This window comes from Hyla sarda (assembly GCF_029499605.1).
Source record: "Hyla sarda isolate aHylSar1 chromosome 1 unlocalized genomic scaffold, aHylSar1.hap1 SUPER_1_unloc_1, whole genome shotgun sequence".
NCBI classification, from domain to species: Eukaryota; Metazoa; Chordata; class Amphibia; order Anura; family Hylidae; genus Hyla; species Hyla sarda.
The window spans coordinates 452,392-467,651 of record NW_026607570.1 but is presented as its reverse complement, the minus strand read 5'-3'; the positions used below and the strand labels follow the sequence as shown (position 1 = coordinate 467,651).

Genomic DNA, 15,260 nt, shown 5'->3' with positions numbered 1-15,260 from the left:
AGACCCTCTCTGGTCTAAAACTTAACTTTTAATTTTACAAATAATAACTATGTTGACGTGCTCAAAATTGCCCACTAGGTGGCAGTGTGTGATTAAAATTACAATCCCGTATTCATTTGTGTTAGTTTTATGGCATATTTATGCTTGGATGTATTTGACCAGGGGGCTCTGTATGCAGTGCTCTGCTCAAATGCCGTCTATAGAGTTAGCATCTCAGAGCTCCGTGGTCCATCCATATGTTACTGCCGGGATTGAGCTAAAATCTGTTCTCCTCTGAATCAACGTTTCGCCGGTGAGACCCGGCTTTTTCAAGAGTCTGAGGTACACTGCGTTATGGCCGCTTTCTTATTTATGCCCTCGCTACTAACGCGCTAATTGCTCGGCGTTCGCTTCTACCAATAGCACATCGTACTTTTACTTACATCATCCTCCGTCACTCATTCCGCTCATATTCATTGGAGGTTGTCATTTCTATGTTGGCCAATGTGAATTGTTCCTCTGCGCATGGCAAGGAACTTAGTTCTGCCGACTAACTTTGCTTGCTTGTAGTACTTGTTTCTGCGCATGTCTTTGAACTTATACTATTTTCCAATGCCGAATTAACTCTGCGCATGTCTTTGGACTTAGTTTTTCTAAACTAAGTCCAAAGACATGCGCAGAGTTAATTCGGCATTGGAAAATAGTATAAGTTCAAAGACATGCCCAGAAACAAGTACGACAAGCAAGCAAAGTTAGTCGGCAGAACTAAGTTCCTTGCCATGCGCAGAGGAACAATTCACATTGGCCAACATAGAAATGACAACCTCCAGGGGCGTGGCCTGGCGGTTGAGATGAGCGGTCGCACATTGTAGGTGCTCCCGCTTAGAGCCTGCATTTTACCTATCCTGTACTGAATCCTGGAGCCTCTGACTCCGCTGACCCGACTCAGGACCAGAACGATGGCACCTAAACTGGATCCTACAAAACAGAAGGATAGATCTGCGGTGGAGAAGCTGCGAGACTATGCCCGCGCGGTGAAACAAGATGGCGCTGGGCGGGCTGGGCCGCAGAGTCGAGCGGAGGAAGCAGAGGAGCGAGAGGCCTTGTTACCTGATGACGACTCTGCCGGCCCTGAGCTGACCCTCCGGGAGGTGAGCGACACCCTCTTGATGGCCATTCAGACGTGCCGGACCTCACTTACGGGCAAGATGGAGGAGGTCAGGGTGGATGTCGGCCTTCTCCGGCAAGATCTGCAGAGTCTCCGGGAGCGGGTTGGGGAGACGGAGACCCGCATCTCCACTCTAGAGGACACGGTACAGCCCCTACCTTCCTCCCTACGAGCGGTGCAGGAGCAGCTGGAGTCGGCCCGCCAGAAGAATGACGACCTCGAGAACCGGCTGCGCCGGAACAATATACGGGTGATAGGTCTCCCGGAACGCGCAGAGGGCCAGAATCCCGGGGCCTTCGTGGAAACATGGATTCGGGAGCTCATGCCAGATGCTCCCTTCTCTGCTGCTTATGCGGTGGAGCGGGCGCACCGAGTGCCGGCGAAACCACCTGTACCGGGGGCCCCTCCTCGCCCGCTGCTAGCAAGATTCCTCAATTGCAATGACCGGGACCTGATACTCCATTCTGCCCGACGGCTGCCGGAGATCACGGTCCAGAATGCCAAGGTGTCCATCTTCCCGGACTTCTCCTCCGATCTCCAGCGCAAGAGGGCCTCCTTCACTTCTGTTAAGGCGCGGTTGCGTGAACAGGGGGGTGCCGTATTCCATGGTCTACCCTGCCCGACTCCGGGTGGTGGATGGAGACCGGGCGATTTTCTTTGCCACCCCGCAGGATGCAGATGAATGGCTGAGTAGGCGGAGGTGAACCTGCTACCCCTGGCGAGACCTAGCTGCCTGATCGGATTGCTGTGGGTGACAGCCATGGAGTCCCAGCATGTGTCCCTTTTCTACATCTCCTGTCTACCCTGGTTCCCTGCAGTGTTTGAGGTACTGTGTATTTCCCTGCTATCCCACCTATTTGTCACCCCCCTTTTTTTTTTACACCCTCTCCCCTCCAGTCCAGACTGCCCTGTGTTTTCCCCTTTTTTTTTTTTTTATTACCCCTGGGACGTTTTAAGTTTGCCCACGTGGGACTGGGCCAGACTTCTGTGGGGAGCATGCCCCTCTGTCTTTCCTCCGGTCGGCTGGACCCTCATACCCGGACTGCTCTCCCCATTGTTTTTGGTTACCCTCATTGGATGGAACTTTCAAGACTTTCTTCCAGTTCCCCCCACAAATTGGATCCCCCTGCCTGGACATTCCTAATGCTGAATTCCCTCCCTCCCTATGCCCCTGCTTGACCTCTGAAGCGAGGTCACTTCCATGTGCCCTTTATGGGTTAAATGGGGTGTGGGTTATGATGACTGCTCTCCTGCTGGGTGGGTGGCGGGAGACTGGTGTTAATGGTGGTCGTTTTGCACTGTTTATTATACTTTCTACTCCTCCAATTCTCGCTCTGTCTCCTGATGTCTCCTCATCTGTTTCCTCTTTCCTGCCTTGGTTTCTTCCCCCTCCTGAGTATCATACCTTAAGCCTCCTTCCCCCCCCCCCCCCCCTTTTTTTATTTTTTATTTTTTTTTATTTTTATTTTTTTATTTTTTCTCCCCTTGCCTCTTTATTTCATTGGTGGTCATTTTCTTCCCCCCCCCCCCTCGCTTCTTTATTTGTTTCCCTGTTTTTCCTTCCTGTTTCTATCTGTTGTCCCCCTTGCCCCTTCTGCAATTTATATAATCCAGAGGCTCTCATCTACCCCATGTTTGAGCAGGCTCTCCCCACTAGATGAAGCTGTTGCTCTCTCACTGCTTTTCCTGCAGTGGTTATGTTTGCTTTTCTTGTTTTCTTCTATGTTTGTTCCCCATGTTTAGGGGAGGTTTCTCTTGTCAGAATGTGCATTCACAATGGAGCTTATCTTGTACCACTTCTACCTCTCACCACCCTGGTGCCCTTTCTATTTTCATGGACCCGTGTGTGTTTGTAATATTCTGTTGGTGTGGATGGCTGATGTTTGTGTTGTCTTTCTGTGTCTCATGCTGTGTTCTTTGTGTTTACTCTCTTTTGCCATGGCGGACCTTAGAGTAATGTCATGGAATATACGGGGGGCCCGGGCCCCTCGTAAACGTACAATGGTCTTTGCACATATTAGGAAGTTTCGCCCTCATGTGATAGCATTACAAGAGACACATCTCACCCCAGACAGAGCCCACCAGTTTACCAAACCTTGGGTGCAGTGGTCTCACCACTCCTTCCATGCATCTTTTTCTAGGGGTGTTTCACTTTTGGTTGCTAGGTCAGTGAGATGGGATCCTGTAACTGTGCGGAGGGACTCACAAGGTCGTTTTTTTTTTGTGTATGCCTATATTAACAATGTGCCTTATGTGCTGCTATGTATTTATAATCCCCCGCCGGCCTCCATGGAGATATTGCATAGTGCTGTCACTTTTGCTTCTGGCTACCCTTCCGCTCGTGTGCTGTGTATGGGAGATTTTAATATGGTGCCTGACATGGTCATGGATCGCCACAGTACCAGGGGGGTTCCTTCGGGTACTGGCACCACTCCTCTCTCTTTGTTGGTAGATGAAATTGGCTGGGTGGACATCTTTCGGGATCGCCATCCTCATACTAGACAATTCTCCTGCCACACTCTGGGTCGCAATGCGCTGTCCAGAATCGACCTCGCCTATGGTAATCCGCTTCTCATGTCTCAGGTCTCGGCGGTTTCGTATGAACCGCGTGCTGTATCTGACCATTCTCCATTATTGCTGGACATTCGCGTGGCCGATTCTGTTACACCGCATAGATGGAGAATACACCCTTTCTGGCTGGATCAGATTGGCCCAAATGACCGTATCCCGGACCAGCTTCAGGTGTTCCTTCAAGCCAATGTTCCTGGAGGTTCTCCTGTACTGGTGTGGGAGACTCTAAAGGCATACCTGCGGGGCTGCCTGCGATCTACGATCTCTTTTATTAAGAAATCTGCATCTCGGCGGGAGGAGGAACTGGCCAGTTCCTGCACCGCTCTGGAGGCCAGATATGTGGCGGACCCCTCAGAGTCAAATAAGGCGGCTTGGCTGCGGGAGGGCAGACAATATATGCTACATCTTCACGAAAAAGCCAATAGGAAATTGTTTTTCACCAAGCAATTCTATTTCGAACATGGTAATCAATCCAGTAAACTGTTAGCTCACATAGTACGGCAATCTACTGCAGCTGCTCAGGTTCTTAGACTTAAAGCCCCAGATGGGTCTATGCTGCTGGGGGTGGAGGAGATGACACAAAGTTTTTCTGCTTTTTATACTAACCTCTATTCTTCGCAGGTTCAATATGATGATGCGGAGCTGGCCTCTTACCTGGACGGCATAGATTTCCCTGTTTTATCTGATAGTGATAGAGACATGTTAGATGCCCCTCTTATGCTTCTGGAAGTGCAGGAAGCAGTAGCTGATATGAGTAGGGGTAAGTCCCCGGGCCCGGATGGCCTCCCATTGGAGGTTTATCTTCGGTACTCGGAGATTCTCCTTCCTCCCCTGTTGGCTATGTTTGAAAAGGCATTTATAGATGATATTCTACCTGACTCTATGTACGAGGCGACCATAGTTGTCCTCTTGAAACCTGACAAAGATCCCTTAGAATGTGGCTCCTATCGGCCGATTTCTTTATTAAATCTGGATTATAAAATTCTCACAAAAGTTTTAGCTAAGCGGTTGAATCAGGTAGTAGTGTCCATTATACACTCAGATCAGACCGGATTCATGCCGGGCAAGTCCACATCGGACAATATCCGTAGGGTTCAAACTGCCGTCCAGGTGGGAGGGGCTCTGGGTGGTGATTGGGCCTTGGCATCTTTAGATGCTGCCAAGGCTTTTGACTCGGTGGAGTGGGGGTACCTGCAGGCAGTGCTCTCTAGGTTCGGTTTTGGTCCTGCTTTCCGGAAGTGGGTCTCCCTCCTCTACCGGTGTCCGCGGGCCCAGGTCCTGGTTAATGGTACTTGCTCGCGCCCATTTCCCTTGGGCAGGGGTACGCGTCAGGGGTGCCCTCTGTCCCCGCTCCTGTTTGCGGTGGCGGTGGAGCCCCTTGCACTGCGTATCCGCCAGGACCCTGGTTTCCGTGGTATGCCGGTGGGAGACAGGGAAGAACGCATTGGTCTGTACGCGGATGATACAGTGCTCTTTCTTTCAGACCCGTTGGCGACACTGCCGTATGCTATGGCCTTACTGGATAGGTTCGGATTCTATTCTGGGCTGCTCATTAACTGGTCTAAATCCGTTATTATGCCCCTCCTGCGTAAAACTTGGCCCCCCATTATGTGTGGCCTTCCAGTGGTAACGGAGTTTAAGTACCTGGGGATCTTCATCCACAGGGACCCGGCTGGTGACCTATCGTCTAACATCCTCTCACTGATCCCATATGTCAAATCCAAATTTAGAGTTTGGGCTACGTTACCGCTATCTGTTACTGGGCGTGTTAATCTTATTAAACTCATTATCCTTCCTAAATGCCTATATATGTTGGAACACGCCTCTGGGCCTGTCCCTAAATGTTTCTTTGACTCCCTTCACTCTCTTCTGTCCCCATTTATTTGGGGCCCGAATAGACGCAAAATTCGACTTTCTACTTTGCAACGCCCTAAATTAGCGGCAGGTATGTCATTACCCGACTTCTACCTTTACTATTTGGCGGGCCAGCTACGATATCTCAGGCAATGGATAGGAGAGGATGTTGGAACAGGCCCGGAGCGATCCTTAACTAGCTTTGTCCCATTCTTGACCCCGAGACTTCTACTGGAGAGTCCCACCCTTGGCGGGCGGGCTTACCTACCCCTTCATAAACTGGCGATCAAGGTTTGGCATGCAGCTAAGGTGCTCTATGGTTATACTGGTGTGCCATTGGATCTCCTGATGTGGGACAACCCCTTCCTCCCACACATTACTGTCTCTCTGGACCCGCCCTTTTGGAGGGGGCTCGGGATTCTTACTTTAGACCATGTGTACCGTGACAATTTACTGTGTTCCTTTGATCAGTTGCAATCCACCCATGCTTTGCCCAGGCACTGTTTTTTCAGGTATTTACAGTTGCGCCATGCGCTTAATGCTCAGTTCCCTGTGGGCAGCGCCCCTATCTCAGCCTTCCCTCTAATAGGTGTGCTGCGATCTCAGGGTCCTAGGGGGCTGGTGTCCATCCTATATACACACCTCATTCAGGCCAAGATTTCCGGATCCCAGTTGCCGGCAGTCCGGCATTGGGAGTCTCACATCCCCAATGTGTCTACAGAGATCTGGGAGGAAATATTTTATACGCATATGCTGGTGTCCCCAGCGGCTAATAATAAATTAATTCAATTGAATGTCATTCATTACAGCTATGTTACCCCTCTCAGACTGTTTAGAATGGGTCGTTCCGACTCTGATGCCTGTCACCGCTGTGGTGATGCCGGAGCGGACTTTTGGCATCTTATTTGGGCTTGTCCCACTATTGAGGCATTTTGGGGGGAGGTTATTCGATTCCTCAACACGCTTGCCCAGCCTCCCTTATCTGCTGACCCCTTAATCTGTCTATTTGGTGTTTTAGATGAGGAGATGTGGACTCATCATGTCCGCGTCTTCTTGAGGGAAACATTATTCATGGCCAGGAAGGCTATTGCACTTAAGTGGATGGACCCCGGCCCTCCTACTTTATCTCAATGGAAGGCTTTGGTGAATGCAGTGATACCCTTCTCCCGTTTGGTATATAAACATAGGAAATGTCCCGGTAAATTTCTTTCAGTGTGGGGTGAGTGGTGCTCCTCTCCGTCCACGCAATGCTCATACTCTATGTCTCCTCGTGGGCCTCCATCTCCGATTCTTGGAGATCGTGTGTGATTGCATGGTGCGCTTGCCATCTTCTCTCTTTTTATGTGATATGTTAGCTGGTCCTCTCTGCTCTCTTTTCTTGCACGGGTCTGCTTTCTTTCCTTTCTTTTCTTTCCCACCTTCCCCCTTCTCTCTCTCCATCTCTTACCTTTTTCTCTTAACTATGATGGTACACAACTTTACTCAGGGTATGCTCCGTGGGGGTGCTCCAATTCCTAGTTTCTCGAGTATCCCGGGTTCTCCCGGTTTGCGGTTGCCTGTTTAATGTTCTTTATTTTGCACTCTAAGACAAGTAACCCTGTCGTTTACATTCTGTCAGACTGTACTTTGCTCAGGCGCTCTTGAATCAATGTAACGTGTAATACCATGTTGACACTTTAGTGGGCCTGTGTGCCGATTGTTCCTTACTTTTCAATAAAACGTGTTTAAAAAAAAGAAATGACAACCTCCAATGAATATGAGCGGAATGAGTGACGGAGGATCATGTAAGTAAAAGTACGATGTGCTATTGGTAGAAGCGGAACGCCGAGCAATCAGCGCGTTAGTAGCGAGGGCATAAATAAGAAAGCGGCCATAACGCAGTGTACCTCAAACTCTTGAAAAAGCCGGGTCTCACCGGCGAAACGTTGATTCAGAGGAGAACAGATTTTAGCTCAATCCCGGCAGTAACATATGGATGGACCACGGAGCTCTGAGATGCTAAGTCTATAGACGGCATTTGAGCAGAGCACTGCATACAGAGCCCCCTGGTCAAATACATCCAAGCATAAATATGCCATAAAACTAACACAAATGAATACGGGATTGTAATTTTAATCACACACTGCCACCTAGTGGGCAATTTTGAGCACGTCAATATAGTTATTATTTGTAAAATTAAAAGTTAAGTTTTAGACCAGAGAGGGTCTCTATTCAGGGTTTACCCTGAGGGGAGTTGCATCCCCAAGGTTTTTTGTTTCTGATTAAAGTGCCCATAGACCCTTTAGGAGGTATTTTGGTTATACACCATTCTCTGCAGGACAACATTCTCTGCAGGACACCATTCTCTGCAGGACACCATCCTCTGCAGGATGCCATCCTCTGCAGGACACCATTCTCTGCAGGACACCATCCTCTGCAGGACACCATCCTCTGCAGGACACCATCCTCTGCAGGACGCCATTCTCTGCAGGACACCATTCTCTGCAGGACGCCATTCTCTGCAGGACGCCATTCTCTGCAGGACACCATCCTCTGCAGGATGCCATTCTCTGCAGGACACCATTCTCTGCAGGACACCATCCTCTGCAGGACACCATCCTCTGCAGGACACCATTCTCTGCAGGACACCATTCTCTGCAGGACACCATCCTCTGCAGGACGCCATTCTCTGCAGGACGCCATTCTCTGCAGGACACCATCCTCTGCAGGACACCATCCTCTGCAGGACACCATTCTCTGCAGGACACCATTCTCTGCAGGACACCATTCTCTGCAGGACACCATCCTCTGCAGGACACCATCCTCTGCAGGACACCATCCTCTGCAGGACACCATCCTCTGCAGGACACCATTCTCTGCAGGACACCATTCTCTGCAGGACACCATCCTCTGCAGGACACCATTCTCTGCAGGACACCATTCTCTGCAGGACACCATCCTCTGCAGGACACCATTCTCTGCAGGACACCATTCTCTGCAGGACACCATCCTCTGCAGCTGCAGGACACCATTCTCTGCAGGACACCATTCTCTGCAGGACACCATCCTCTGCAGGACACCATTCTCTGCAGGACACCATTCTCTGCAGGACACCATCCTCTGCAGCTGCAGGACACCATTCTCTGCAGGACACCATTCTCTCCAGGACACCATTCTCTGCAGGACACCATTCTCTGCAGGACACCATTCTCTGCAGGACACCATTCTCTGCAGGACACCATCCTCTGCAGGACACCATTCTCTGCAGGACACCATTCTCTGCAGGACAAAATTCTCTGCAGGCCGCACGGTCTGCCTGTCAGTGCTGAGAATGCTCCGGTCTCAGCATCATTCAGTCTGCAGCCATTACACTGTGCGGGGGCTGGGAAGAGATAAGCTCCTCCCCCTCTCACCCCTCTGTGTTTCCTGCAGGCCGGGCTCAGCTTACTGCCCTCCACCACAGACCCGGACACCCACCCAATGCCTCCGGACCCCCCTGCCCACCCTGATGCTGCCCTTCGTGGTAAGTAACTTTGGGGGGTCAGGCTCGGGAGACAGATAAAGGGGAACTCTTATCAGTGTTTCCCAGCAGAGGCCTCTAACTGTAGTAAAACTACAACTCCCAGCATGTATTTGGCTTTGTGGGCATACTGGGAGTTGTAGTTTTACAACAGCTGGAGGCTTTCTATCTTCTATCTATCTCTCATATCTATGTATGTATCTATCTCCTATCTATCTATCTATCTATCTATCTATCTATCTCATATCTATCATCTATCTATCTATCTATCTATCTATCTAATATATATAATCTATCTATCTATCTCATATCTATCTATCTCATATCTATCTATCTCATATCTATCTATCTATCTCATATCTATCATCTATCTATCTATCTAATATATATCATCTATCTAACATATATCATCTATCTATCTCATATCTATCTATCTATCTATCTATCTCATATCTATCTATCTATCTCATATCTATCTACATATCTATATCATATCTATCTATCTATCTATCTATCTCATATCTATCTATCTCATATCTATCTATCTATCTATCTATCTACATATCTATATCATATCTATCTATCTATCTATCTATCTCATATCTATCTATCTCATATCTATCTATCTATCTATCTCATATCTATATCATATCTATCTATCTCATATCTATCTCATATCTATCTATCTCATATCTATCTATCTATCTCATATCTATCTATCTATCTCATATCTATCTATCTATCTATCTATCTCATATCTATCTATCTCATATCTATCTATCTATCTCATATCTATCTATCTATCTATCTATCTATCTATCTCATATCTATCTATCTCATATCTATCTATCTATCTCATATCTATCTATCTATCTCATATCTATCTATCTATCTCATATCTATCTACATATCTATATCATATCTATCCCACTGCTGCCAGCATCTATTTTTCATTTACTTACAGCCTATTTAGACGCAGAGACAGAGGATAAGTTATAGATTGTGCGGGATCCGAGCGCTAGGACCCCCTACAATCTCCTGAACAGGGCCCCTGCAGTCTGATGGAAGGGGGTGCTGAACCCTGCACGGAGCTTCCTGCGGGGGACATTGGAATGGCCAGTTCCGGCAGACTGACAGGGCCCCGTTATGTGCCCCTCACTTATAATGCTCCCCTGTCATGTGCCCCTCACTTATAATGCTCCCCTGTCATGTGCCCCTCACTTATAATGCCCCCTGTCATGTGCCCCTCACTTATAATGCCCCCCTGTCATGTGCCCCTCACTTATAATGCTCCCCTGTCATGTGCCCCTCACTTATAATGCCCCCCTGTCACGTGCCCCTCGCTTATAATGCCCCCCTGTCATGTGCCCCTCACTTATAATGCTCCCCTGTCATGTGCCCCTCACTTATAATGCCCCCCTGTCATGTGCCCCTCACTTATAATGCCCCCTGTCATGTGCCCCTCACTTATAATGCCCCCCTGTCATGTGCCCCTCACTTATAATGCCCCCCTGTCATGTGCCCCTCACTTGTAATGCCCCCTGTCATGTGCCCCTCACTTATAATGCCCCCCTGTCATGTGCCCCTAACTTATAATGCTCCCCTGTCATGTGCCCCTCACTTATAATGCCCCCCGTCACGTGCCCCTCACTTATAATGCCCCCCTTTCATGTGCCCCTCACTTATAATGCTCCCCTGTCATGTGCCCCTCACTTATAATGCCCCCCCTGTCATGTGCCCCTCACTTATAATGCCCCCTGTCATGTGCCCCTCACTTATAATGCCCCACTGTCATGTGCCCCTCACTTATAATGCCCCCTGTCATGTGCCCCTCACTTATAATGCTCCCCTGTCATGTGCCCCTCACTTATAATGCCCCCACTGTCATGTGCCCCTCACTTATAATGCTCCCCTGTCATGTGCCCCTCACTTATAATGCCCCCCCTGTCATGTGCCCCTCACTTATAATGCTCCCCTGTCATGTGCCCCTCACTTATAATGCCCCCCTGTCATGTGCCCCTCACTTATAATGCCCCCCTGTCATGTGCCCCTCACTTATAATGCTCCTCTGTCATGTGCCCCTCACTTATAATGCCCCCTGTCACGTGCCCCTCACTTATAATGCCCCCCTGTCTTGGGCCGCTAATATATAATGTGCTTCGACTTATAATGCCCCGTTATGTTCCCCTCACATATAATGCCCCCTGTCTTGCACCCTCAGGGGGTATTATAAGTGAGGGGCACATGAAGGGGGCATTATAAGTTAGGGGCACATAACAGGGGGCATTAAATGTGAGGGGCACATGACAGGGGGCATTAAATGTGAGAGGCACATGACATGGGGGCATTATAAGTGATGGGCACATAACAGGGGGGCATTCTAAGTTAGGGGCACATAACAGGGGGCATTAAATGTGAGGGGCACATGACAGGGGGGCATTATAAGTGAGGGGCCCATAACAGGCTCTCACTTATAATACCCCCCCTGTCTTGAGCCCCTCACTTATAATGCCCCCCTGTCTTGGGCCCCTCACTTATAATGCCCCCCTGTCTTAGGCCGCTAACATATAATGTACTTCAACTTATAATGCCCCCTGTTATGTGCCCCTTACTTATAATGCACCCTGAAGGGGCAGGACAGGGGGCATTATATGTGAGGGGAACATTACAGGGGCATTATATGTGAGGGGCACATGATAGCGGGGCATTATAAGTGAGGAACCCCCTGTCATGTACCCCTCACATATAATGCTCCCCTGTCATGTGCCCCTAACATATAATGTGTCCTGTCTTATAATGCCCCCCTGTTATGTTCCCCTCACTTATAATGCCCCCTGAGGGAGCAGGATTGAGGGGCATTATATGTGAGGGGAACATTGCAGGGGCAGTTTATGTGAGGGGCACAGCACAGGGAGCATTATATGGTAGGGACACAGGACAGAGGGCATAATTATTATGAGGGGGAACAGGACAGGTCATAGTTATATGTGGGGGCACAGGATGGGGCATTACTACCATATATGAGGGGCACAGAGTATAAGGAATTTCTGGGGTAGTACGGTTTTCATTAGCCACAATACATCACGGTATTGTATTCAGAGGGATATTTAGAGCGTACAGTGTGTGGTAGTATTATATTCAGAGGGTACAGTGTGTGGCGGTATTAGATTCAGTGGGTACAGTGTGTGGCAGTATTATATTCAGTGGGTACAGTGTGTGGCAGTATTATATTCAGTGGGTACAGTGTGTGGCAGTATTATATTCAGTGGGTACAGTGTGTGGCAGTATTATATTCAGTGGGTACCGTATGTGGCAGTATTATATTCAGTGGGTACAGTGTGTGGCAGTATTATATTCAGTGGGTACAGTGTGTGGCAGTATTATATTCAGTGGGTACCGTGTGTGGCAGTATTATATTCAGTGGGTACAGTGTGTGGCAGTATTATATTCAGTGGGTACCGTGTGTGGCAGTATTATATTCAGTGGGTACAGTGTGTGGCAGTATTATATTCAGTGGGTACCGTGTGTGGCAGTATTATATTCAGAGGGGACTGTGTGTGGCAGTATTATATTCATTGGGTACAGTGTGTGGCAGTATTGTATTCAAAGGGTAAAGTGAGTTGTAGTATATTCGGAGGGTACAGTGTGTCAGAATTATATTCAAAGGATATGGTGTTTGGCAGTATTACAATAATACTTTTTTCATATAGAGGATCAGAATGCGCTGACATAGTGAGGAGCCGTCTGGGCGTCAAGTTCTTCAGCGAGAACATTTAGCTGGACCAGGCGGTATGTACCATCTGAATTAGATAAGGAAAGACTATAGAGAAGACGTCACCTGTAGTCACTGATATCATTGTGTATTGTCCTGACTGTCCCATCAGAGCTGTAGTCACTTGTAAGTTTTGCAGTAATGATGGGTGAAACAACAACTCCCAGCATCTCCTCACCACTGCTTAGGTCATACTGGGAGCTGTAGTTTTAAATGGTAAAAACATCTTTAGCGCTTTCCCATTCTGTGGCAATTGGTGTATTTGGTTATTATACTGGATACATTTAATAATATTGTAAGTTCTTTAAGAAACACCTTATTTTCTGTCCGCCAACGCAAAATTCTCTAATAGTGCCCCTCCCGAGACTAGACTCCGGATCCGCCCCTGGTTGTGGTTAAACTTTACTTTCCTGGAAAAGTTTCTGAGTTGCCCATAGCAACCAATCAGATCACTTCTTTCATTTTTCAGAGGCCTTTTCAAAAATGAAAGAAGCAATCTGATTGGTTGCTATGGGCAACTGCATAACTCTTCCTCTACACTGGTTTTGATGAATCTCCCCCATAGAGTGAGATTTATAAAAACCTGTCCTGAGGAAAAGTTTCTGAGTTGCCCATAGCAACCAATCAGATCGCTTCTTTTCATAGGCTTTTTCAAGAATAAAAGAAGCAATTTGATTGGTTGCTATGGGCAACTCAGCAGCTTTTCCTCTGGTCAGGTTTTGATAAATCTCTCTCTATGGGGGAGATTCATCAAAACCAGTGTAGAGGAAGAGTTATGCAGTTGCCCATAGCAACCAATCAGATTGCTTCTTTCATTTTTTAAAAGACCTCTGAAAAATGAAGGAAGCAATCTGATTGGTTGCTATTGGCAACTCAGAAACTTTTCCAGAAATGGAGGATGCCAACTTTTTGTATCTTATATGGAATTATTCCTATATTCATACATTTTGCAGCGGTTGGGGGTTCACAGCTTAGAGACCACTGCTATAGAGGGTGCAAATGTATCCGAGCCCTGGAACTCAAATAATGTGAAATATGAGATGATCAAAATGGAGCCCCTGCGCTAATTACTTGGGTTCTGGGGTCTGTAAGGTCCATAGTAGAAACATCAGGTTCTGTCCATAGCAGATACTAAATCATGGCAGCTCTAAGAAACAAGCAGTCATCGTGACATCAGACATGTGATGTCATAGACAGCTGGAGTCCTGACATTCCACTGACAGCCGCCCGAGCCTTCATTCTGTAGATTGTTACAGTGCGATTAGCAACTTCTATTTCTTCTTCTTGACTGAGATGGAGCTAAAAGGTTTGGGGTTCGTCCCCCTTCTGTTGGCGTTTTGGTGTGCGGCCTGGCTTGCCACCAGCTACATCGTGACGGTCGTCCTCGGCCATGCCGCCTCGCCACTGATGCACATCAGGTAAGATAAACAAGCACAAGATTCTTATTTCATGGGTTGGGAGTGAGGAAATATCCACAATAACATTGGTTTCTTTTCCTTCACAGTGACGTGGGAAATTTCTTTCCCGAAAACATATTATTGAGAATTGGTTTCATAGGGACATCCATTGGCACTTTGGTACTAACCTTTCTTATTTATAAGTATATGGTTATGCATACTGAAGAGTTCAGGGGTCATCAGGTCCTGATCCAGAGGATCCTGCTGGCCATTGTGTGGGCCTCCTGTTTTGGTACAGCTGTTATGCATGTATTGTCCCCCGAAGAATATCCCAGGATACACTTTGTCAGCACGATAATTTCCATTACATGTGAAGCCTTATACTACCTTGGGCAGTCCATCCAGATGTATAAATTACCAGGAGCAAACAAAGTCATCCACCATAGTAGATGCACCTGCTGTGGCCTGACTTTTACCTGCGCAATTTTCTACTTTGGATATAAAACATTACAGGAATTATTCTATGATGATGAAGACTGGGACGAGATCCGTGAAATCACCACCATAATCATCGAGTGGGTGATGCTTCTACTGATCCTGATAAACATCGTGACCTATTATTCCACCATGCAGAGGTTAATGTTAACCGTCTCCAGGAACAGCTGCAAACTCTCTCTTAGAGTAAGAATTGATGACTTCGGGGTGTAGACCACCACGTGGGCCATCAAGTGGACTTCTGGGAGAGATACTGCACAGGACACGGGAAAACCATAAAAAAAAATATGAGCTGGTGATATTACCTATACAAAAAAATAAAAAAAATGTAAAAAAATATTAGTGTGTGATGTGTAATACCTACCGTATATACTCGAGTATAACCATTTTTCGTGCTGAAAACGCCCCCTTCGGCTTATACTCGAGTGATCTCTCCGACTGTCAATCCCTTTTCAGTGGTCTTCAACCTGCGGACCGCCAGATGTTCTAAAACTACAACTCCCAGCATGCCCAGACAGCCATCGG

The 15,260-nt window shown here is 47.7% G+C and overlaps 1 protein-coding gene across 1 annotated transcript; it reads left to right on the top strand.

Moving 5' to 3' along the window:
- Positions 1–13,997: 13,997 nt before the first annotated feature.
- On the top strand, positions 13,998–15,016 carry LOC130297903 (DNA damage-regulated autophagy modulator protein 1-like). Its single transcript, XM_056550752.1, has 2 exons — positions 13,998–14,261; positions 14,348–15,016. The coding sequence occupies exons 1-2, from the start codon at positions 14,137–14,139 to the stop codon at positions 14,946–14,948; spliced, it is 726 nt and encodes a 241-aa protein (XP_056406727.1). The 5' UTR covers positions 13,998–14,136; the 3' UTR covers positions 14,949–15,016.
- Positions 15,017–15,260: the final 244 nt, after the last annotated feature.

Bases quoted from the DNA above. Each gene is read 5' to 3' on its own strand.
- LOC130297903 (XM_056550752.1), top strand. From the start codon at position 14,137: ATGGAGCTAAAAGGTTTGGGGTTCGTCCCCCTTCTGTTGGCGTTTTGG. The intron at 14,262-14,347 runs GTAAGATAAACA...TTTCCTTCACAG, and splicing joins TCGCCACTGATGCACATCAG to TGACGTGGGAAATTTCTTTC.